The 25,274-nt window shown below is 42.2% G+C and overlaps 1 protein-coding gene across 1 annotated transcript in view; it reads right to left on the reverse strand.

Annotated features, from left to right (window-relative positions):
* Positions 1-24,451, reverse strand: part of LDA (limit dextrinase) — a 215,739-nt gene extending 191,288 nt beyond the window's left edge. Inside the window, exons 1-6 of the mRNA XM_087370761.1 lie at positions 24,151-24,451; positions 13,004-13,178; positions 12,747-12,851; positions 1,017-1,155; positions 767-819; positions 511-619 (exon numbers count right to left, since the gene is read on the reverse strand). Coding sequence (XP_087226887.1) covers positions 511-619; positions 767-819; positions 1,017-1,155; positions 12,747-12,851; positions 13,004-13,178; positions 24,151-24,422 — 853 coding nt within the window. The 5' untranslated portion in view covers positions 24,423-24,451. The remainder of the gene's footprint in view (positions 1-510; positions 620-766; positions 820-1,016; positions 1,156-12,746; positions 12,852-13,003; positions 13,179-24,150) is intronic.
* Between the last annotated feature and the right edge of the window lie 823 nt (positions 24,452-25,274).

A 25,274-nucleotide genomic window follows, 5' to 3' on the forward strand; every position in this document is an offset into this window, starting at 1 on the left:
CATCACCAATGAAAAACTCTAGTACACTGTAAAATTTTTTTGTCATCATGCCTTACATGTACATGAACAGTCCTTACATTCATTAATATGGATCTTGTAACTACAAAAGTCAATGCAGATTCTAATGGTAGTGATTTCTTCTTCTATACTTCTGTAAACCGCAATAGCACACCCATACTAAAGTAAATCAAAAGGAGTGTTCTATTGTCTTAACGGCTCCGATGATCTGATTTGACCTAGTTACTAAACCCTTCTGTTTTGGCCGGCAATATCTTAAGTCGAGATTAACTATACTGCTCTCATGCACAGCATTGCTCCCCAGGTAGCTTGTGGTGTTTTATGAAATAATTGGAGAGAAGTTTGAGCATTTGAACCCGTCCTATGGCTTTTTAGTATCGACGAAGTAAGAAAAACAATTTTTGTGATGTCCATCTACAATCCATGCCAACAATTCAGACAATATTTGGACGAATAGAAGTCCTGCACCTATGCAACAAAATTTATGCTTACCACTTAACAACGCCATGGCAAGCTGACACTTCACAAGCTCCCTTGAATCACAACCAGGGGGAACTTTCAAAGCCACATAACCTTGGATATGTGGGAATTTTTTTAGGACCTACAACATGCTCATTCCTTGAATCAATACTATAACCCAGATGAGACAGAATATACACCACTTTGTTAAAAAATAGAGGGCTCAGCAAACTGTTATTCCTTCGTTGAAGAGTAGAAGGCTTGGCAATCTATTGTTTCTGTTACTTACCTCCAACGGAAGTTCTTGTGAATCCTTCTCAAGTTTGATGACAGTATCTGCCCCTGCATTAGGAACTTCAATTCTAAACAGACTTTCCAGCTTCATTATCAAGAATTGCACAGTCCCAGAACCAGAGATAACACAAAATACTTCCATAATTGTAGCAATGTTGAGAAAAGAGCTCTCATAAGAACTCTCAATCCTAAAATTATAAACATGAGAAGAAATTAATAATTTCCTCAAACGATGAACAACTTGCCTTCCACTCCTTTGCTGGAAAGAACTAAATTTGCATTCCTGCTAGCATAGAGATAGAATTGAGCACCACCACCAACATCCGATGGCCAAGCCAATAGATCTTCATTTACCCAGTAAGCTCGTGCTAGGCTTAGACTGCCCTGGATTTGCATTGTAAAATTAGATAAAATAACAATCACATATATGGTGGCATCAATTTTGCTTTCATAGCCCATTTGTGGCTAATTTTCCCATTTCTAAGGGGCATAATCTTGACGGCCTACTCAAGTTTTCCAGCAAGTTGTGATGTGTGAAGAATCACTACCCAAACAATAGAAAATGCCATTTCAAGTGCATGAACTCTATATTAGAAATTTTCAGAAACATGTTCTTCAGTTTCCTATACGTAGTAGATAGTCCATCACATGTATTTTTACAGAGATGGTAGCTCATATTTTGAATGAGAGATGAGTCTTTCAATAATTCTGAAATTTTTCCACATAGAAGCAAACCTTTGCTAATACTAATGCCCTCCAAACAAAGAAATCATATTTGCAAAACTCCTTGCGAAGTGATGGACTCAATGTTCTGATCCAGCCTAGAGGTAAGTCAGACAATGAGGATAATGATTGGAATAGACCAAAATTGGTCGATGGATTGAAAACCATACAAAATTAAACAAGAAGCCTCCCATTCCTTTCAATATTTGTGCAATCAGATGTCACTGATGGTCTTCTGATTGACAAGGCATCTTACCCTTAAGGAAAATGTAAGCAATCAAACCAATAAACTTATGGTCTATGCTAGGTGGGTGTGGACAATATGCAAACAGACTACTATTCTTCCTCTTCCATAGCTGGGATGTCAAGTGCTTCGTAGCACCATTGTTAACGTACCCTATCATGAATCCCCACCATGGATCGCATGCATGGTGTAATTCCAAACTGGAAATATATCTACACTAATGGTATCTAAAGCATCATTGAATGCGGTTCTTATGCTGTCACACATAGAGATTGGTGGAGTGTCATCAACAGAGTTATTTTTTCGAAGAACCCCCTTGAAAAAGGAGCACCTAAGTGGCTACCATCCCCACCCTTAAGAAATGATAGCCTAAAATGGGCAACCAAGCTCTAAAATTAGCCACACTTCAAAAGTCTATTATTTTGATGCATGTACCTAAATTGTGAAAAACACATGATAAATATCGAAATCACATCTTGGCATTTGATTTGATATGCAAAATGATCTGATTTGCATTTTTCAATCAAAAGATATAGGTTGTCAAAAAGCTAAGTAGTACTAACTCTCCTAGGTCTCCAAGGCCATAACAGGGTCTAGGTCTAAAAAACCTCTGGAAACATCTCAGAGATACCTGGAAGTTATGCCATGGTTGTACACATTCATCCAAAAGGATATAAAGACCTATGGAAGTATAGGGACAATAGTATCATGTAAAAAATGGAATCACATGTAAAGCTTGTCAAAAAGCTTCAAACTCAGGTCGTTGTAGTGCTTTGGTGAAGATATCTCCCAAATGTCTTGTGTCAAAACATTAGACAATTGAATCTCCTACTAACAATCATTCTCTTACATGATGATAATGAACCTCAATGTGCTTAGTTTTGCATGAAACCCTGGATTGTACGCAATGGCTAAAGCATTTGACTGTTAGTTAGATAGTGGAGGGAGATGTCTAACCAACATCAAGATCTGCAAGTCCTTTCCATAACCAGATACATCCCATCGTAGCTGTAAAAGACAGGTCGTTGTAGCGCTTTGTGTTGGGATAAGTATGATCAAGGGCTTGCTCTATGGTGCATGTGTGCATCTAGGGGAGTCACATGTGTGTTTGTGTGTGTTGTAAAGGCACATCAAGTGCTATGATGTATCTAGTGTGTGACCTAAGTGATGATGTAAGACAAAGGCAATCCCACTAATGTAGGGATGTGTGACCTAAGTGATGATGTAAGACAAAGGCAATCCCACTAATGTAGGGATTGATTCCCACTGATGTAGGGGCTGATTGCCACTATGTAGGGAAGGTATTACCTTCTCCCCCTTTCTATAAGAGAGAGTCCTCTCTCTCACAATCATAATAGAGATCTCCCATCTTTCTTTCATTGTGCTCTCACACCTCTTGCAAGATGCATCTATTCTATCCTACGGGATCCTACAAGTGGTATCAGAGCTTTAGGTTCTAGATCTAGCCTAGCCTAGCATTAGATGCTATCTCTAGCATAAACTACTAGTTTCTCATCTTCTCCATTTTCCTTCTTCTTCCCCAAATCTTTAAGAGCTCTGTTCTCTGCCTACAAATGACCATTGCCCAAACCCTTTGACCTGCAAACTCCTCACGTATGGGCGAACTTCCAGCTGCAAGCAATCATAGAAATTTCGACTGTACGCGCAATGCCAACACTCACACTCTCTGACGAAATTTCACAAAATGCCACCTCTGTACTTACCTATCTACAAATTCCTCTGAGCCCGTGCTGGACGACACTGAGGGCAAGCTGCTGCTGAAATCTGAGCTCATTTGGACAAGAGATGGAGGAGAAAACGACGAAAAACCAGTCTGTGTTCTCAAGCCTGGCTATGGCGACCTGGCGCAACATTGCGCCCCTCCTTGCTGGTAGCTCTTCTCTGGTATAAGGCCTTTCTTCCTGCATAAAAATCCCCTTGAATAGAGCTATGAGTTGTGAGAATTGCACCCTCCAAGTTCTGGTCTCTGTTTTGGACAGTTTTGACAAGGTTGTGAGTTTGATGCTACATTAGATGCTACTTTAGCATTTCTGATGTTTTAAAGTGTTGAATAGCTTCAGTACAACTATGGCTACAGCTTTGCTTTAAGTTGCTACACCTGGATTTGCTCGGAATACTTTCATTTAGCCACCTCTATGAAGCATGCAAGTGGAAGCATCATTTCCATTATGTTTTGTAGTATGGAATTTGGTTACAAGTCTTTGCTACTCTAAATGCTTGTATTTTGAAGCTCTTCACCTCTTTCTAGCCTTGTAAGAGAGTAGACACTGCCCATTTTGGGTTAGACCCTCTCATGGCTACCATCTTGAATATGGATAAGTTCAATGGTAAAGGCTTTCACACATGGCAGATGAAGACTAAGTTTGCATTGATGAGGGAAAACCTCTGGGGGCTTGTCAAACCTGCTTCAACTTCTTCTTTAACAGCCTCTAATGCTGGAGAATCCTCAACTCCGACACGCCCGGCAAGAGATCCTGCCAGAGAGGAGAAAGCCTATGGCATCATTGCTCTTGGCTTAGGAGATGACTATATCCATCATATCTCTGATTTAGAATCTCCTTCTGAAGCTTGGCAGAAGCTTGACATTATTTTTGGTGCTAGCTCTCACATCTCAAAATTGTCACTTAAAATTGCTTTCTTTGAATTGAAGATGGCTAGTGACACTCCCTTGGCTGCCCATGTCAATTACATGCGGAGTCTCATGACTCAACTTGCTTCTATCAACTCTCCAATCACTACAGATGATGCAATGGCAGTATTGCTCAAAAGTATGCCAGAAGATTATGATCATGTTGTTACCACTCTGAAAAATCTTCCTAATCCTACTCTTGAAGGTCTTATTACTGCTCTTCAAGAAGAAGAAAGGCACATGGAACTCCGCAGAGGCAATGACACAGCCTATGCCATAAAAATTCAGAAAGGCAAGTTTTCACCTTGCAAACATTGTGGAAAGACTAATCACCTCTCAAAAGATTGCTTCAAGATCAATCCATGCAAACATTGTGGCAAAAACAATCACCATGAAAAGTATTATAAAGCCAAAAAGGAAGAAACTACAAAGTCAGAAACTGCCAATCTACTTTCATTTGATGAGTCTCCACATGATGAAGACTATGCTTTTTAGGCACTTTGCCTTTTTTGTTTATCATCACTTGGTCATATGTGTTTTGACTATCCCATTTCTGTGAACCTCACATCCTTGGGAACCCTTGCTAGCATGAGATCCTAGCCATAGATTAATCCTTGACCACCATGAGATGGCATGAGAAACTATGACACTAGATGTATCCTTGACAATGCAAGAGGCAACCCCTTGAGGGAGGGTTTGTTGGGGTAAGTATGATCAAGGGCTTGCTCTATGGTGCATGTGTGCATCTAGGGGAGTCACATGTATTTCACCAAAAAAAAAAGTGTGTGTGTGTTGTAAAGGCACATCAAGTGCTATGATGTGCCTAGTGTGTGACCTAAGTGATGATGTAAGACAAAGGCAATCCCACTAATGTAGGGATTGATTCCCACTAATGTAGGAGCTGATTGCTACTATGTAGGGAAGGTATTACCTTCTCCCCCTTTCTATAAGAGAGAGTCCTCTCTCTCACAATCATAATAGAGATCTACCATCTTTCTTTCATAGTGCTCTCCTCTCATCCCTCTCAGACCTCACAACCCCTCTCAGCCTATCTTCCTTTCAACCTATCTTCCTCTCAACCTCTCCCTATCAGCCCTCACTCTTAGCGTCTCAGCCCTCACAACCCCTCTTGAATCTCCCTAAGCCCTCATCCTCTTCTCTCAACCTCTCCCCCTCACCCCTCCTTCCCTTACTCACCTTTCCTTCTAGCTCTATCCTCTTTCTCTCCATCATCAACAGACAGTGATTTTTAACGGTTTGAATCGGCCTTTCACCACTCTATTGCAGTTACAAAAGAATGTGGAGCATGAGAGTTCCACCACACTCTTCACACGCATCCATGAATCGGCCTTTCACCACTCTATTGCAGTTACAAAAGGATGTGGAGCGTGAGAGTTCCACCACACTCTTCACACGCATCCATGAATCCGATCCTTCTAGATCTTAGGCCATAGACTAGATGCCCGTGTCTTTACCCTCGGACCTCACCCCGCACGTTACTGAAGTTTGCCTTGAAATCTAATAAAAAGAGACGTTGTCTTCCTGTCCTCCTCTACTAGGTCAAATCCAAGCGAGAAGGACTTAAGGAAAATCTTCCTGAAGCTCAAACTAAGGGCTAGCATTGAGCATAGTGCTCGCAGCTCTAGGAGTGTCAAAGGCCACTTGAAAAATCCCCCAGGTGTATCATCAGCTCCTTGCCACCATAGGCGCTACTTTTGGAGTGGTTACTGAGATCCCCCCTCCCTAGTCTGCGCTCGTCAGTTGCAGAGGCAATCAGATCCGATGGGGTACCTAGAGTAAAGGCCCTTTTCTCTAACCCTAACATTTTTTATTACCTCATCATGCTTCAACACCCAGATGGCTCTCTTTTTTAACAAAGAGTAGAGAGCGAGGGTAGGCAGGACCAGTGTCGAAATTTGCAAGATTTTTGGGCATTATGCGAGAGATTGCCAAAGAAGAAGAAAAGACATAAGAAAGCTTCAAGTGCAACCCCTTCTCATACCCGATCTTCGGCACCAACTTCTAGACTAGCACCAGTCGTGCATTCTTCTCCTACTGCCCCTCGTTGGGTCCTACTTAGAGTGAGAGGGGCTCACAACCATCTATAGATCAAGGAGAACCCATCTCACAACTTGGAACCTATTGGGGCTTGAGACATTCTGTCTTGGTCGCGACTAGTGATGTTCTTGGATCCTCTCATGTTGCGGATCTGGACCCCGTCCTTATTGAGGCTTCATAAATTCCAGTTCTGGTGATGTTCCTGCCTCTTCTCAGGTTGTCGCCAAAGTCTCTCCAGATCCAGCCTTGCATAGGACCAACGTTGGCATTCTTGCATAGCAAATCTTGGTCCTGATCCGTCATCCATGCAGCCCCCTCCCTTGTTAGCTTTCAGTCCCCACTCATTAATCAAGGGAAGGGGGGGAGCTTGCCTCTTAACCCTTTTTGAGTGCAGGCGATCCTACGCACCCCTGCGCCAGTTTTGTTTCATAGGAACTCTTTTTCAACCTTGGAGGACTTTGGTGATGAGGAGTTTGTGCCATGTGCGAGGCCTCTACCTTTGGTGAGTCAGTTATTAGTATTCCTTTCAATACGTTATCTCCAATGGACTTTTCTCCTCTCTCTAGATCTTATGGAAGGAGGTCTCTTTCCCAAGAGATGGTTTCCGCTACTAGGTCAGGTAAGGTGTTCCATTTGCCTTCATCCTGTCGATGAGGATAGTTAGCTGGAACATACAGGGCCTTGGTGGTATGCCTTATCCGTCGCCATCGTAGACAGTTAATTCGTAATCAGCTCCATCTAGGTGGTATTGGGAGTGTTATTGACATTCTTCTTATTTAGGAACACAAACGCAATGCTAGAGATTGCTCAAATCCAGGTAAACTGCTTCTAGTCACACCTTTTGGTCACTTGCTTTGGGCACTAGGGGAGACACATGTATTTCGGTTTCAGATTCCTTTCTTCTCCTGGTGGTTGGACATGGTATCCTTATACCCTCTAGGGCACAGTGGATTATTCTTTTGATTGATGGACGCAAGGTTGGTTTCCTTAAACTATATGCTCCCAACAATAAAGGGGATCGTGTCCTTTTGTGATAGGAACTTCTTTCTTGGTATCATTCGATCACTAGTACTAGGAGACGTGAGATTCTCAGACAGAAAGTTGGTCTTCGCAAGCAGTTAGCAGCCCCTTAGAGGGAGGAGTAGAAGCGGCCTACTGATGCTTGGATTTAAGAGCACCTTGCTGCAAGGATTCATCAACAAATACTGTTGCAAGGGTTCATCAACAAATATTGTTAGATCGGAGAGCAAAGTATGCCTTTCATGCACGTGAGGCATTTTAGACTCAGATGGGAGGTAGAATCAATACACACTTTTTCTCTACTCTGGGCCCAAGACATAGTATAGAGAGTGTTTCTTGGTTGATTGACTCAAACGGGGTACTGTAGTCAGATCCTGACCCCATCTTGCATATAGCAACTGATTTGTATGCCTCCCTTTTCTCTTAGCAGATCCTCACACAGAGGCCAGAGATGATGCTAGACATGATATATGGCAGTGTATTCCCGTGTTGGTGAATCCACATATGGGATGCACCCTTCGCCAACAAGTAATTCAGGACAGCACTTTTTGCCCTTCATAAGGGCAAGTGCGTAAGTGCAGATGGCTTTCACCTTGCTTTTTTTATTGCAATCTTGGAATATGATTGGGGACCATGTTACCTCTGCCCTACAGGGCGTTTGGGGCTCTGGAGTTATGCCTCATTCACTTGTAGAGGGTCTCATTCCCAAAGGGAGGTTGCTGCAATTTGGTGTCACAATGGAGGCCAATTATCCTTTTGGGGGCTAGTTACAAATTTTTGGCTAAAGCAACTAGTTTACGTTTGTAGCCCTTTCTTCCAGCTCTTACTTATGAAACGTAAACACGCTTTATGCATGGCAGAAGCATTTTTTATAATATCATATCATTCTGGGAAGCTTCGGATTGGGCCATGCACAATAACCAAAGGCAAGCCATTCTACTCCTCGACTTTGAGAAATCATAAGACAGAATGGACTGGGATTACCTAGAAAGCACCCTTCTTTGTTTTGGATTTTCAGACCACAGCCAGGTGCTCGTCAGAGGAGTAACGGCAGAGAGATTTCAGATTTCCAAATCGGTTCATCAGGGATGCCCTCCAGCTCCCTTTCTTTTTTTTTTGGTGGCTAAAACTATGAGTACCTTTCTTATATCTCAAGCTCATATTTTTGGGCTGAGACTTCCCCTGAGATAAGAGGAAGAGCTATTAGACAGCGAGCTGCGGATGACATTGCATTTTATTGGATGCCACTCCTCATGCTCACTTCTTTCAAGGCAGCATTGGATTTGTTTTGTAATGTAGCAAGTGCATCTATTAATTAAAATAAGTCCAAATGGCTTTTGGATTATTGAAAGAACACTCTGGATTGGGGGATGATATTGTTTTCACTTGGATTCAGAGGAGTGTCTCTGTTAGATACTTGGGATGCTAGGTTGCTATGGGTATCTCTCCATCACAACAATTTGCTCCCGTGTTGGAGAGTATCAGGAGGAAGCTTCTTTTTTAGAGCTAAGCCAAACGTGACCTCGCTTCCGAGGGGTGGTGGTTAACCATGTTCTGTTGGCCACAGCATGGTTTGTCTGCTCTTGTTGGTGCCACTCTAGGGACTGCAATCACTCAGCTCAAGGTGCCCATAAGGAACTTTTTATGGAGTGGACTAGATGGTACAGCAAATTCTTTAGCCAGGGTGGCTTGGGAGACCTTGATTCTTGAGATACTAGCGAGTATTTCAGTGTGGCATATCCAAAGAGTCAGGTGCACAGAGACCTTGAGTGAGTCACAGGTCCATCCTTCTCACACATTGGCCATTGTTTGGATAGATACTCTACATACACTAACGGCCCATTGTATGAGCATGCAAGGCACTTCACAGGAAGCCTCTACCAAGAGGGTTATTTTTCTAAGGGAGTGCAAGGGCTCGCCCTTTTTCTCCATATATGTACATAGTTAAATCTATGTACACACACATATATGTACATAGTTAAATCTATGTATAAATCAGGTCTTGAATAAGCGTGGATGCGGCAATGAACGGCCCATGGAGCATGATGGATCCTCTCACAGCCAAATCACTTCTAATTCTGATGAAAATGAGGAGGTTTTGAGTGAGCAACCACCCCAAATACGACTATTGACATTCAAGTAATATGCAAGTATCTTATCCCATTCACGAGACTTATTCTTGGCGCTAATATTCTTGGCACTTATATTCACGGTGCACGGGGAAGGTACCATTCCCTCTAATTATAACTCTTTGGGGAGGGAAGCACGCCGCCTCCTCGCGCACACTATGTGTGGTTATAATAATTATATATTCTATATGATCATACAAATATTTTGAATTTCTCATCTATTTAAAATTGCTTGTTTTCAATCTGAATTCTTCATGTTCTCAATGCCAAGGAGCAAGGAGATCCAAGCTGGATGCAAGATCAAAAGATATAGACACTTTTATTTATATGCTTGTAGTCCATGAGGCAATTTTGTATAGACTGCAATGAGGATCAGTTATGAGCTCTTGTGAGTATCTCCTTATTCATGCGTTTGTTGGGCTTCAACTCCCAAAGCGCACAAACAGTATGCCCAAGTCAATAACGTATCACTACCCCTAACATTTGCAGGGAGGATCGAGTCCTAACAGACCTGTGTCGTGTCTCATGTCCACATTTTTACTCATTCACCTTTTTCCTTTGAAATTTTGATGAAATGCTAGGATTCAGGTTCCATTCTGAGTTAGTAGGTACGTGCTCGACGACGGAAAGGCTGCCTACCACAACCTCGTTTTCATGCGATGCGCATTGCTCTTGGGAGTCGTTCCATATTCAATAGAAGTCTTCTCATTGTCAAAAAAACTGCCATATAAGATGTCCAAACGCTCATGAATTAGTGACTCTCTGCAATTACTCAATCCTCTACTACAAGCGCTTCTATCACTGTCTCTCTGTCATAGGCATCAAGTGTGTAAAGACATCTAAACAATGTTCCAATGAGGACAAATGGTGGTGCCGTTTCTAAAATCATAAATGGCACAACGAAACCATTAAAAATAGCTCTATTGCTACTGATGTAGCAATAGCTGAAATAGATATGAGATTCTTTTTATTCTTGGAACATATGAAACATTCTGAAGAGAGCTAGATGTCCAAAATGCTCGTGAATTAGTGACTCTGCAATTATTGAATCCTCTACTGCAAGTGCTTCTATCACTGTCTCTCTGTCATAGGCATCAAGTGCGTAAAGACCTCTAAACACTTCAAGTATGCAACTCTTGCTTCATTGCGGATCTAATCTAAAGAGGCCAACTTATCCCAAGCATCCTTTGATGTTTTGCATTACCTGTTGTGACGGATTATAACTCTTTTAATTGACAAAGCAATTAAAAGAATGGGCATGTGCATCTTTGCCATCCCATTTGTCATGTTCCTGAGTGGGAGGCAAGAGAGCAGTAGTGTTAAAAGATGAAGAATCAATAGCATTGCTACCACCCATATTGACAAGTGCAGTGGCAGGTACGTGTCATGGAGGGCAATAATATTCCACAAGTTTTTGGCTACCAATACATGATGCATCATGTAGGACACATGGGGTAGTTGGTGCCGTCTAACTTATCTTCAAATGCAAGCACTCTAAAAAGATATATACCTTTGTAAGACTAGAATAAGTCCAATCATACAAATTTAGAATTTTTGTTGTTCTAAAGATCAAAAATCTACAAAGAAAATAAAAGAGAAAATGAAAGAGAAGAAAAAAGAGGTAAACAAAAACTTTTATGAAAAACAAAAGGAAGACATACTTAGCAAGCAAAGCAACACTTATGTCGTCATCAGTGCCCAAGCATAAGCAGCTATACTGGGTTTCTAAAGACCCACAGAGTCTCTTGGGCACTCTAAAAAGATCACTGTTTCTCATTGCAACTGCACTGAACAAATCCCAAACTCTTGACTGAACTCAGTGACAAAAAATCCTCCATGATAATGCAGTGAAATCTGGTCAAGTGTACTCAATACTGAACTATAAAAGATCATCGTTTCCATTGCAACTGCACTGAAATGCAAACAAATCCCAAACTCTTAACTGAATTGAGTGACAGAAAATCCTCAGTGATAATCTAAGGTACTCAGAAGTTAACCGTAAAGTCTTCTTTGACTAAGCAAAAAAACTCAGATCTGAATATATACTGGAAATCCTAACAAAATCTCTCTAATCTTAACAAAAAATGGTCAAAGTCGACTCAGATTTGTGGGCAACTAACTCCAGAAGCAGGGCAGCACCAAGATCTGAACAAAATCAACCAAAAAACAGCAAATCTGAGGCAGAAACAGAAACTTCGTGCCCAATATGGTGTCCAACTAGCTGCCTAGACTGTAATGCAGGTTGAAATCAGCCTCGGGGCGAGTGAAACCTGTCAAAAACGTGGTGGTACACTGAATTTCATGCAAATCTGCCTGCAGCAGTGAACAAACAGTAAGATGGCGGCTTCTTTCGCTGGAAATGGGCGCAATTTCTGCTGTAGATGGTGGCACAGCAGCAAGTCTCGAGCTCATTCTGGTCATGTGCCTCTCTAGAGCAAGGCGGTGCAGCAACGGGTTCGGACTAGTCCTGAGTAGAGGCGGCAGCCAGAACAGCAGAAGGGCAGCGGCAGCACAGCAGGAAAGGACAGTAATAGGCCTGATAGAAGGTGACCCAGCAAGTTTCGAGTGTGGCCTAAATCTGAACAGGGTCGACCAGTAGCAGAGGCGGTGGCAGTGGCAAATGGTCGAATCAACCAGGCTGAGGATGTCGGGGGCAGATGCAGAGTTGAACCTGCTGTGATAGCACTGTTGGGATGCAAGGAGTAGGAGACAACATCAGATACGGACAGTACATACATTGCAGGAATTGTCAAAATGAAAGTACAAGGCAGACAATAGCTAGCCTAAGTGTAAGACTAGGTTAGGACTAAAAGTCCTAAAAGGACTGAAGCCTAACAAGGACTAACTGTCCTAGGCCTACAAGGCCATACCAGGGTCTAGGTCTAACAGATATATGTCAAGCAATTTCATGAGAACGTACATAAACATCAATGAACTTTACCCCCTAAGACAATATTATCAGCAAGCATACTTAGCAGTGAACATGACTCTGTGTGGCTCAACCTAGATCTTTAAGAATTAGAAATTTGAACTTATCGCCCCCCTCTCCTAAAAAATTAAGCAATGGTCTTCTCTATGATATTAGATGTTCCCTGTATTCAAATGTGTATTGTGGAATGAGAAATGAAAATTAAATGGGTCTGTTTTACACCTTCAGCATGCAGGTCAGGTCTGGACTCTCTGTGAAAAGTTCATTGTTTTCTGAGACCACCCATAATTCTCGAGGTGTTGAGCTTGATATGGAGTTAGCACAATCCTGCAAGTGAAAAACCAGGCATAATCCAACCACTTTAGAGATGCATCTTCTAGATACGCAGAAAACGCATCAAATATCTGTGCCTCCCTTTTTTTGAAAAAGACGACTCCTTAACATTGGAAAAAAAATAAAACAGAGATCAGCACTTTGACCTTGATGTCGCCATTGTGTATGACAAAGCCCACAATGCCATTGCACTTTACACTGACATCCCAACACATACCAAAATCGTCTGACCCAGTTGGAAGAAGAGGACTTTGCCATGACGTTGAAACTTCCGTATCTCCCCAAATATGCAATCCCCAATATTCATATTTTCCATCCCTTCTGTTAAAGGACAAATAGCACTGAGTTAAGCCCTTGCAGCGAGAGATAGAAAACATACTTTTTAATTTTTCTCTACAAGGTCCTCTAATATTCCCGTTTGAAAACAGATGCAACCAAAGAAAATAGGAAAACACAGTATAAGTAAAAGGCTGAGGGAAATTAAAAAAGATGGACATTGAAAAAGGGAATTGGGTTATGGCGTTAGCTGTACAGTGTATTCTATGACTGAACAGACAGACTCTTTTGAGCATTCTGATCTGTTCGACACCTTGGACCTATGAAACATGTAAATACCCTGATCCTACCAAAACAACCTCAATCATTACCTGCAAAACTACGCTTCTGTTTGCTTGATGAGTCTTGTACAGCTCCAAATCCTACTTGAACTTGGCCTTCTATATATCTCTAGAAAGAAAGACAATACATGTACATGCCTGCTACCCACTTATACTTGGTTATCCCTAAGCACCTTGGACTCTCTTGCTGATGCTATTCAATCCTTCTGATCAATCTGTGCTCTGCCAATGCACTCCAAGAATGACACATTCAGCCCCTAGAGTAGTCCATTTCTCTGTCATTCCACCAAGGTCTCTGTCATTCCACCAAGGCAGAGCTCAATATCTCAAAGTCTCCCCTGGATATGGGCTGGTTGCTGAGCGTGACCTCATGCGCCAAGCAACTTGATTCCTCTTCTGTGAGTCATGTGTCGGTTTGACTACTAAATGGTCAAAGATCAAATCCTGTGTGCAACCCGCATCAAAGAGAAACAAACTTTGCATTCTCCACACAGTGCATGGCACAGAGACCAATTCGACTACACAGTGCATGGCACAGAGACCAATTCAACTGGAGCTAGTCGCGCATATTGAATTGGTTCTACTGACTTCACAGGGGCAGACAAACCAAACAAAACTGGTTGCACAAACCAATGGTGAAGTTGACTGAAACTCTTTAGTTGAGATTTAGCCACTCCCATTATCGTGGGCAGTGGCCTCTTGTTGTGGTCTACTTTGGGCAGTGGTAACAAAGACAATCTTTGACCTGCCTCTGTTTCCTTTAGATTAAAGAGTCTTCCAAAATGTCCATCACCTCTTCCAGGCTTGTTGTTGTCACCGGTGTGAGTCCTTCCAGGCTTGTTATGGTCCTCAGCTCCTCCACCCTTGTGCATCAACTCAAAATTTTGGGTGACCTCAAATGTGACCTTGTACATACCATTCATGTCACTCCAACTCGTGAACAAACTTGTCTGAGGCCTAGATTCCCCTTTTCGGGTTGGATAACCAGCTACATGAACTGTCTCGCATAGTGATTACTTGAATCTGCTTGACCGTGCTGCTCAGAAAAATTGTCTCTAAGGCTGATATATCTTGTGGTAGCTCAGGGCAGAGATTGCCCCTAAGCTACCATCCCTCCAATAAGAAGGTCACAAAATTGTCTATGAGATTAACAACAAAACAAACTTACTAGTTATTTCATTAGCCCAACCTGCAAGCAGTTCTGGATGCGTACGTCAAGGTAGTTGAGTGCTACCTTGACCCACGGTTAACCCACCATCTTGGATCCGCAAATTTCCAGTATGAGTAAAAAGGAAAAAGGATTGAGTAGGGCACAAAAATGATGGGGCTTGAATGCAGAAAAATAGAGTCAAAAATTTAATGGACGATTTCATAACCAAAAACATCAAACGGTAAATAAACGTTGATAGGAATTTTTTGGAGACAGCAATGGGGAAACACAAGGACTAGGCCTGCAGGGACATCGGGGTAGGCCCGTGGCCATCTGTCCACAACAGCCTGAAGACCTACGGCAGCATTCCATACTGCGAAGAGGCAGATCAGCCACAGCCACATGTAAATCTTAATCATGCACAAAAGAACTAGAGCACCAACAGGTAGATCTGGGACAGCAGTACCACAGTCGGCATTGCAGAAGCAGCAAACGACAAAACAGGACAGAAATGCAGAGTCAACCTTGTCATAAAAAAGACAACACATTGAATTTTGGCTGGGCTGCTCAATGCCAGCATTGACCAAGCCAACTAGGCCACCTTGTGGAGGCTTCAACTTGTAAAAGCAGCTACATTCCCTCCTTATATGCATTGGCAGTCTTCAGGCTCTTCAGCAGCACCCCTCTCCTAGCCTCCGTGGCTTTTGCAGCCAGGCAGCCATGAGGGCTTCAGCCCTCCCTACTTCCACAGCCAGCCATCTTCAGCCTCTTCATTAAGGGACAGCCATGTGTTGTATGTACACTCTTCATTGAGGATCAGTCACAGTTCTTAGTGATTGCCAAGGCCACAAGTAATAGAGTAGGAGTTAGCTTACTTTTTGCACCCTGTGAGTCATTTGGGAGCAAGACATAAAGGATTCTAGGAAGAGGGATGATTCATGAAAGGTGAGAGTCTGAAAAAATATGGCCTGCAGGTTTCTTCTACGTTTTCACAGATTGAGACATCTGTTGGCTGTATAATCCTCCACACTGGTTGTTGGAACCAGCTCCAGGGTGTTAAAATTATTATTATAATTCAGCAGTGACCAATGTAATGTAATAAGTAGGTTAGGGGCACTTTTCCCTCCCCCTAACCACAGTTAGTTCACTAACTATGGTTAGTGAAGGATAAGGTTTTGTCACTTAGACAAAACCCATCCCACTTCTTGTATCAGTCACTTCTTCTATTGCAAGCACTACGTTCAGCTCACTTGCTTCTTGCTCTCTCACTCTCTTGGTTTACACCTCAACAGAATGGCAAAGCTGAGCGGAAGAATCGCACCACCATGGAAATGGATAGATGCATGCTCACAAGTAAGAAGTTGCCTCACAGGTTTTGGCTGGAAGGCCTCATGTGTGCCAACTATATTTTAAATCGGGCTCCTACAAAGGCTTTGAAGACAATCACTCCCTATGAGGCATGGCATGGGAGAAAGCCTTCAGTGGACCACTTCAGAGTTTTTGGTTGTGTCGCATATGCCCACGTGCCTGTGGAGTTCAGACACAAGTTGTCAGATAAGGCACTAAAATGTATTTTTGTGGGATATAGTTCACAAAGCAAAGGCTATCGTCTCTACAATCCTGCTACACGCAAGATTTTTGTCAGTAGAGATGTCATATTCTCTGAAAATTCTGCATATACAAATGCTGAATTTCAGATTCCGGCCTCTTCAGATGATGTGTTTGAGGGAATTCTTCCTATAGCATTTCGTTCCCCCGCTGAAAATCAGAATTTACAGCAACCTCCGCCAGCTCCACAAGTACAGATTCAGCCCCCAGCTGAATTGGTACAACCTCAGGGTGTGGATGAAGTTGTCAGGCAAGAAATTCAAGAGATACACGCAGCCAAAACAGTCCCGCATTGGTTGCTTCAGACTCTCAGGGAGAGTAGGCTTGAAGCTCCATTGCCTGGCAGAACTCGTAGTGCAGTAAGGCACATGGAGGGAGCTCATTCAGTTGAATCAGCTTATGCAAGTACTCTTCTTGATGAGGAGGAGCCTGAGACATTTGAAGAAGCAAAAGATAATGTGCATTGGATGAATGCCATGCACGATGAGTTGCAGTCCATTCATAAAAATCAGACTTGGGATGTTGTGGATTTGCCACCAGGTAAGAATGCCATAGCTACACGGTGGGTTTTCAAAGTCAAAAGAAAACCAAATGGGTCCATTGATCGGTACAAGGCAAGGCTGGTTGCAAAAGGATATGCTCAGAAAAAGGGCATAGATTATGAGGAGACTTTTGCTCCTACATCTAGGATGACAACCATCAGGTCAGTTATAGCCATGGCTACAAATTTTGAATGGAATGTTCATCAGTTGGACATTAAAACAGCTTTCCTTAATGGAGACTTGTTGGAAGAGGTTTATGTCAAACAACCTCCGGGCTTTGAAATTTCAGAAAATGCACTTCAGGTATGCAAGCTGAATAAAGCTTTGTATGGGCTGAAACAAGCCCCACATGCATGGTATGCCAAAATTAATGCCTTTCTAACCAGCAAGGGGCTGCACAATAGTCCAACTGAGAGCACCCTCTACATCAAGAAGGATGGGGGGGATATTCTGGTCATGATTATTGATGTAGATGACATGCTGCTCACCAGATCAAATGAGGAAGCAATTGCAGATTTCAAGGCCCAATTGAAAGCTACATTTGATATGTCAGACTTGGGCTTGTTACATTTCTTTTAGGGATCCAATTTATTCAAGAGAAACGTGGCATTGTTATGTCTCAGTCCAAGTATGTTCAAAAGCTCTTGGACAGATTCAACATGCATGATTGCAAGCCTATGTCCACTCCCATGGAGCCGGGGCTGAAGCTTACAATGCATGATGCGGGTGAATCAATTGATGTCACAGTCTATACTCAAGCTGTTGGATGCCTCATTTATCTCTGCAATACACGACCTGATATTCAGTTTTCAGTTTCTCAGGTGAACAGGTATATGCACAGCCCAAAGATTATGCATTGGCAGGCTGTAAAACGCATCTTCTGTTACTTGCAAGGTACAAAGTCTTTTGGCTTGATGTTTCCAAGGGGGGGTGACTTGCATATGCATGCTTACAGTGACTCAGATTGGGCTGGAGACTATGATACTAGGCAGTCTACCAGTGGGAATTGTTTCTTTCTAGGACATGCTTGCATTTCTTGGTTGAGCAAGAAACAATCTACAATGGCTACCTCCTCATGTGAAGCTGAGTACAGGACAGCTTTCACAGTGACAGTTGAATGTGTTTGGCTGCGTCGTTTATTTGCTGATCTTCATCTTTCATTGGAGGGTCCTTCTCCGATTCTCACTGATAGTCAGAGTGCTATAGCAGTGGCAAAGAATTCTGTGTTTCATGCTCGCACGAAGCACATTGAGGTTCACTATCATTATGTCAGAGAGAAGTTGCATGCGAGCAAACTGGATCCTGAGGTCTATGGGCCATCTACATCGTCTCTTACAAAAGAGCATCTGGAAAACAACCTAGATGGCCTGACGGTAGAGGAGGTATCGTGGTCACATACTTGGATTGATGAAAATTCAAAGCTACTGTTCACTTAAGAAATAGAAGTGTCCCTCTAGATGTCTATGAGAGATCAGTATGATCTATGTGTCAACACATGACAATGTTGCAGACATCTTCACCAAAGAAAGCACTTTCACGTAAAAAGTTTGAGGCATTTCGCAGTGCCCTGAACTTATCTCCTTTTGGTGATTGATCATTTCCTTGTACATGGCATTGGCACTGCAGGGGGGTGTTAGAATTATTATTATAATTCAGCAGTGACCAATGTAATGTAATAAGTAGGTTCGGGGCACTTTTCCCTCATTTAGAGGTTTTTTCCCCTAACCACGGTTAGTTCACTAACTATGGTTAGTGAAGGATAAGGTTTTGTCACTTAAACAAAACCCATCCCACTTCTTGTATCAGTCACTTCTTCTATTGCAAGCACTACGTTCAGCTCACTTGCTTCCTGCTCTCTCACTCTCTTGGTTTCTAACACAGGGCACCCTAGGCAATGAGCAAGGCCCACTGCAGGATAGACAGCACTTTTTGTCAGCACCTCATGGATTGTTGAATACCTTTGTATTGTTTCCAAATCTTTTAATAGATATCCACAACAGTGGTTTTAATGTATGCATATGGGATTCTCTTTTGTTTCAGTTAGCATCCGTGCTCCCACACTCACTTATATAGTATTGTCAAAAGCTTAAAAGAAAAAGCCTTAGTTCTCATGCCCTTTACATTGGTATCAAAGTATCAAAACTCTTATGCCCTGCTGAGATTGTGAGGAGTAGCATTGGAAGTGGGAAGTGGCAGCACAACAACACCTTGGGTGTCTTCTACCACATGTACCATCTTTATGGCTCCCCTCCTTTCAGGCTCAGTAGGAGATTCAGTAGAACCCAAGATAGTGCACGGTGATGACACACTTCAGAAAGATCACTATGCCATCACTCCAACAAAAACTTCAAATGGCAGCATCATGCAAAAGGAGACACCTTCCCTCATAAGAGGGTCAGGCCAAAGAAGAAAGATGGGCATTACTAGGGAAGCCAAAGAAGCTAAGGAGTGAGAGTTGCTTCTATTCCTAATCAAAACCAAGGTATCAGAGATGATTGCACCAATCCAACCTTTGACTTAAGTCTTCATTCATTTTGAAAGGCATGCTAGGAAGACTGATCTTTTAGTTCTCAGCTCTTGGCTCAATTAGTTTGAGAGCCATTTTCTTGCCATCCATACAAAAGATGACAAGAAGCTCATTCTAGTTTCAATGCACTAGCAGTCAGCCGATGGCACAATGACGTACTAATCATTATGATGTAGACCTCGAGATTGCTAGATATGAAGCAGAGGACTTCATCAGCGACAACCATGCGCAATGCTTGCCACCACAATAATGAACCAACTATAGACTCAATTCCTTGAGATGACTTGGAGCCCCTATGAGTCAGACACCACTATGTGAGCCACTCCATGCAAGTGGCAATGCAATTGTGAGGACGTAGAAAGGGAAGTCAACAAATTTCTCTATGGCATCAAATCAAATATTCAATAAATGTCCAAAGCTCAAGCCAAAGGACCTATGCGATGACAGGATGTGCACATTTTCCGAGTAAAAACCTACGAGCAGAAAAGTCCGAGCGATAATGTTTGACACCAACCATGCTATTATATTTCTCAAAGGAATATACAATTCTTTCTTAATTTCTCATTTATGGAACCATATACTTACTTGTTTATCATTATAACCCTCATTTTAGAGAGCATCATTTAGATATGAAAAAATAGTGAACACTTTAGAAACTCCTATAAATCCCTCCCTACCATACTCTCTTTTGAGGATTATGGTAATTAATTCCCTTAGCTTTAGCAATCCCATATTTGAAGTATTGAGAAGCTCTCATGTAACAATGTATACCATATTCCTTGGATGAGTAGGAAAAGGATATTGAAAATCTCATAATTGAAGCCATTATTATCGATCATAAATTAATCTCTAATACATTATCAAATATGAAAAGTCAAGGGAGGTATTTTCAAAATATTTCCAATTCTTCAAACCTGGTACTTTTAAGGAAATGTAGTCTCTACTGAACTCCTTCCTACCATAATATGAATTAGGAAAAAGTTGTAACTCTCATATGCATCTTGAAATTTCCAATTTATCTCTTCTACACCTATACAAATTATAATTTTAGGCCTATCATTGCATAGATCATGAAATTTTGAATATTTTTCCTTTTTACAGCTCCTCAATCTGAGCTAAGGAGCAAAAGTTATGATGCATTCTTTGTAGGCTCTCCAAGGGTATTCCGCCGGCGGAATAGTGTTGGGGCAAGCTCTTCAAGCCATATTCTTCTAGCAAAATATACTCAGAGGGTCTATTTAAAAGACGTTACATATTTTTCTTAGCTCATCCCGAGGAGCTGTAAAGAGGATATTTGCTCAAAATTTCATGATCCAACCAATGGTGAAAGGAAAAAAAAGGATATTTGAAAGTCATAAAATAAGTGGCCATTTGGACATTATATATGTAAATTATATAAAGGCATATTTATATCTATCTCTGTTCATCAATATTTCATATTTAGTTACATATTCCTTGAAATAATTGGGAATTTTTTGCTCCCCAAAAATGACTTGAGCCCATATATTTTGACCCCTCCCACCTTTTCTCCACTCGTCACTCGGTGGTTTTTGCTCGGAAAATGGAAACCCCCTGCGATGACATATGAGGTCACTCAGAAGCTCGTGAGCTAAGGTCAAGGACCTAAATCCACTCTCAGTAAGAAGTATTAGGACTCCACAGGCACAAGGGCTACACAGTCCAGCAACACTTCAAAAAGAAGAGGGGCAGCAAATAGAAAGTATGGCACTTTCCTCAATGCTGACAGAAAGTAGAGACACAACAAGAGTGTCTCTGTAACCATTGCCAGTCATACGGCCACAACAAGAGGCATTGTCTTGACCTGCATCTGCCAAAATAGCAAAGCTTTGCCACCTACAAGATTTTCTTCAGATCCAAGCATAGTTTGCACCTCATGATGACCTCAAAAACTTAGCAACAGGGGAGGCAACGAAGGCATCCAGTGAGAAAGAATGCAAGCAACTAGCATTAATGGGAATCGACGGCATGGGAGGGGCTCCCACGATTGGTGATGGAGATGGTGCTGATTTTGGTGAGGGGAAGAAAGGCAGCTAAGGTTTCTCCATGAGTCTGGTTATGTTGCGACTTGCAGTTTGCATGGCGCACAGTCACAGTAGAAGGAAAAGGTGAGCATTATCCTATTCAATGATGGAGAGTTCTGGATGAAGGAGAAGGGGAAGGAGTGGAGCACTGGAGTCCTGCCACTCCTGCCAAAGGCAGACCTCAAGTCCCAATCCCATGCAAGCTGTCAAATGCCACCATTCCGACATCCATCGCTGATGGTCAGTTTGAGGTTCCAAAGTCGGTTTAACAGGTCTTGGAATGTGGTTCACTTCAGTAAAAGGGGATGTCACAGGAATCTATAGGCTCATTGACATCTATCTAAAACAGCCTGCAGACCAAAGCACCACTAAGGCCGCCATACAGGTCAACCAGTCACATGTAGATTCGAATCATGTACATCCAGACATAGAGCAGTCGAGAGAGTCGAGAGAGAGAGATCTAGGACAGCAGCAGCAGCAGAAGACAAAACAGGTAGAAAATGTAGACTTGACATTTTTGTTGACTTTTGGCCGACCTGATTGACACCAGCCATTCACCAAGCTGACCAAGATGACTTGTGGAGAGTTTCAGTCTAACATTCAGCCTCACCGCAGCTTAATCTTCAGCAGCAACCTCTCTTCCAACCTTAGCAGCCTCCACTTGGTAGTTGTCAAGGCCACAATTAATAAAGTAGTAGTTAGCACTGTTGTGAGCAGGAGCTTATATGAATGTATAGTGGATCCCATGGATGCACATGGGGTTTTTCTTCTAATTCCAATCAGCACCGACCCTCCTGCACTTAGTTAATAAGCATGTGCAAGCGTGTGAGAAGAACTCGCCGTTCTCATGCCCATGGGCCATTACAAGGCCCAATCCAAATGAAGAGAGTGCAACAATGTATTGCATAATACAAAGAATAATAATGAATAGTAATAAAAGAGTGCAAAAAACAAAGGAAAACGTATGCATGCTATGGCAACCAACTAGAGGGAACCCACTAAGAATGATATCTTGATCTGTTGCGAAGTAGAAATACAATAAACCACTCTCAAAAGGGAAGCACTGCCCAGACATCAGCTTATCCTCTTAGCTGGATAGAGGTGTGGACTGCCAGTGTCCATTCTTTTCAAATCACTGCTTTTCAAGCTGCTGTTTACCCCTCTTTCTTTCTTTTTTTAAGCTGCTGTTTACTAACAAATCATGATAGACGAAAGATCAATGTCTAAAGATTGTTCATGCTGGTCTTGAAAAAGCAGACTGTAGGCAGATTTATGTGCAAAGAAAACGAGTAGTGTCTACGGGTCAAGGGCAGCAAGTACGTTGCTGTAGTAGTATAGGTAAAGAAGACATGTTTTGCGGCAAGAGAGACTTACAGAGGAGTATGAACAGCAAGGTCTATGGGCAATAGAGCCTGGAAGATGTGGAACTAGTTGAAACCCTTAGGTGGAGATCGGGCATCCAAAGGACCAATACAGCATGTGTATACCCACAGGTGTTTTCCGTATCAGTTTACAGATGGCGCATTTTATAGATGGGTTGAAACAGACCTTGGAGACTTGGTGCTTTGTAGGATTCTGAGTGTTATTTTATGCTTGGCACTATGCAAAGTTCCAACTTAAGGGGTCAAGATGAGTCCTACTTTGTGGTCAACCACCATGAAGGGAAAAAGGAAGTACATCTCACACACGTGCTGACTCCATAGTTAGACACTATTGACCTTATCTAATCCAACAACTTTCCCAAGTCGTGGAAAGGTTCTCAGAAAATGTGGACTGATTCCAGACTGTCATACTGAAAATTGGGATCTTCAAGCACACATCAAGGAGCCGGGGCAAGCTGGGAAATTTTTTTGGGGAGGCACTAATGTTTCAACCCACCGAGACCTATATTGAGAGGTTTGTTATTGCGGATGTAAGCTGTAACCAAATAAAAAGATGAGAAGCTAGACTCAGGAAACAAAGAGATCATCCAGGAAAAGCAAATTATGGACACATAGCCCCCACAAAAACCAATCCAACCCCTCTTAGGATGCTATCCTCATGAAAGTGCATCGATAAACTATTGAGGCACCATGGATGAAACACAGCTTACTGACCTTAGCATGGGTAATATTAGCAGATGCGAAAGATGAGCTAGCAACACATGTTGCTGAGTTTCACAAATATCGTGGTTTCCTAATCAGCCCCATTGATGGAGAAGATATATAATTAGTTGCTTGGCATTGCCAAACCAAGCTCATGCTGCATTCATATATTTGCGGAAGATAAAAAAGGATTTAATGAAAACTTACTAACATAAGAAAATTAAACTAATGAACGTCCCAAAGATGTAACTTCACAGATAATGAAGATTACAATTTAAGTTATCCAAACAGCTAAAGCGATCATTCCTCGTCCTTCCATATTGAGACGTTAAGGCACAATAGATAAGTGGCCGCCGGTAGGAAGGCCTTCTAAACAAACTTGACATCCATAACTACTTGCCATTTGCCTTAAGTACTTCCTTAAGTGTCATTTATAGAATGAGTGCCTTGATCAACAAAATACATACCAGCCCATCTGAGCTCCTAACGAATCGGAAAGAGTCTTGCCTCAAAATAAAGGCGGATTAAAGCCTCCCAATGTTGTATTGTTTAATTAGAATGTAAGGAAGTGTAATGCTACTATCAAATGGTTTAATTATAATGTAAGAAAGTATAATGCTATTACAAGAAAGTCGAAGCGCCTCTACCCCGTTATTAGGACGTTTAGGATATCACAAGACAGTAAACAGAGACGAGCTAGCAGCCAATGAAAATACTAGATACCGGTGATAATGAATGCGCACTGTCTGGCTATCCTGCCATTGCTCCTTCGATGCATTCTGGACGTCAACGGACGTGCAAAAAGGCAGGCGTCTTGTACGAGTTCGTTCCTCCATGGGCAAGATCATCCGTCCAGTGTCAAGTGGTGAATGTTGCAAAGCACTGCTGGCAAGGAGGAATCCATTGAGAATGGGAGGGGAAGAAGGTGAGCTATAGCAGAAGGGAAGAGCGAGAGGCAATGCGAGGTGGTGGAGGGTGACGAGGGGGGAGGCCATGGTTCTACTAGCTCTCTCTCCTCTGCAGCTCCTCCTAAGAATAATAAATTGCTCAAGGTAATGGTAGGCAAGAAGAGCAAAGGATCCACGTGGATCCTTACATCACCTCTCAACGTCTCGCTTGCCACTTGTCACCTTTTCCCATCCTCTCACGTGAATCCCCTCGCACCCATGGAAGACTTTCTCTGCTTCCTGGATTCACACTCACCCACCCTTGGCCCACCACTGGGGACATGTCTGCTCGGGGCCTGCGCTGTGTAGCAGCCACGCTATCGCTTGAGCTCGCTGTGTCTTTTGATGTTTGTATATGAAGAAATGAGTTGAGATTAATTATGTTGACGATCCATCAATTGATTCTCACTAACACAAATCGATGGCTTGAGTATAGATTTTTGAATTGGATACCCAGGTGAAGACATACTGATTGAGGAGAATATCAAATGGTTGAAAATGGCCATGGGTCAATATTGTAAATTATGCATAGTAAGCCGTGGGGCTAATTCATTTAATTTCATTTTAGATGAGGGTATGGATTATTTCAAACTTGTGGACTTGTATTGAATCCCTCTAATTGTGGTCAAGGGATGTCTTTAGATGTACTATTATTAGCTCCTTGCTTTTTAATAAATTATTCAAGATGGGCAGTTGAAGCCACATCTAGGGGAATTGCCTACACCCCTACTCACTCCAATAATCCTTCTCCCTCCACCCATGTCAAAGTTTCCCAACCTAAGTTCTTGGCTATGTCTGTACGCAAGGATAAAATTCTTGAAGATGATGTCCTTTCAAATTTCTCCATCCATTGGGACAAATATTGATTCCTTTAACATATAGTTTTGCCTATGCATTGTT

Source organism: Dipteris shenzhenensis, chromosome 32 (assembly GCF_047967505.1).
Source record: "Dipteris shenzhenensis isolate YYH24624 ecotype China chromosome 32, Dip_SZ_1.0, whole genome shotgun sequence".
Lineage (NCBI taxonomy): Eukaryota > Viridiplantae > Streptophyta > Polypodiopsida > Gleicheniales > Dipteridaceae > Dipteris > Dipteris shenzhenensis.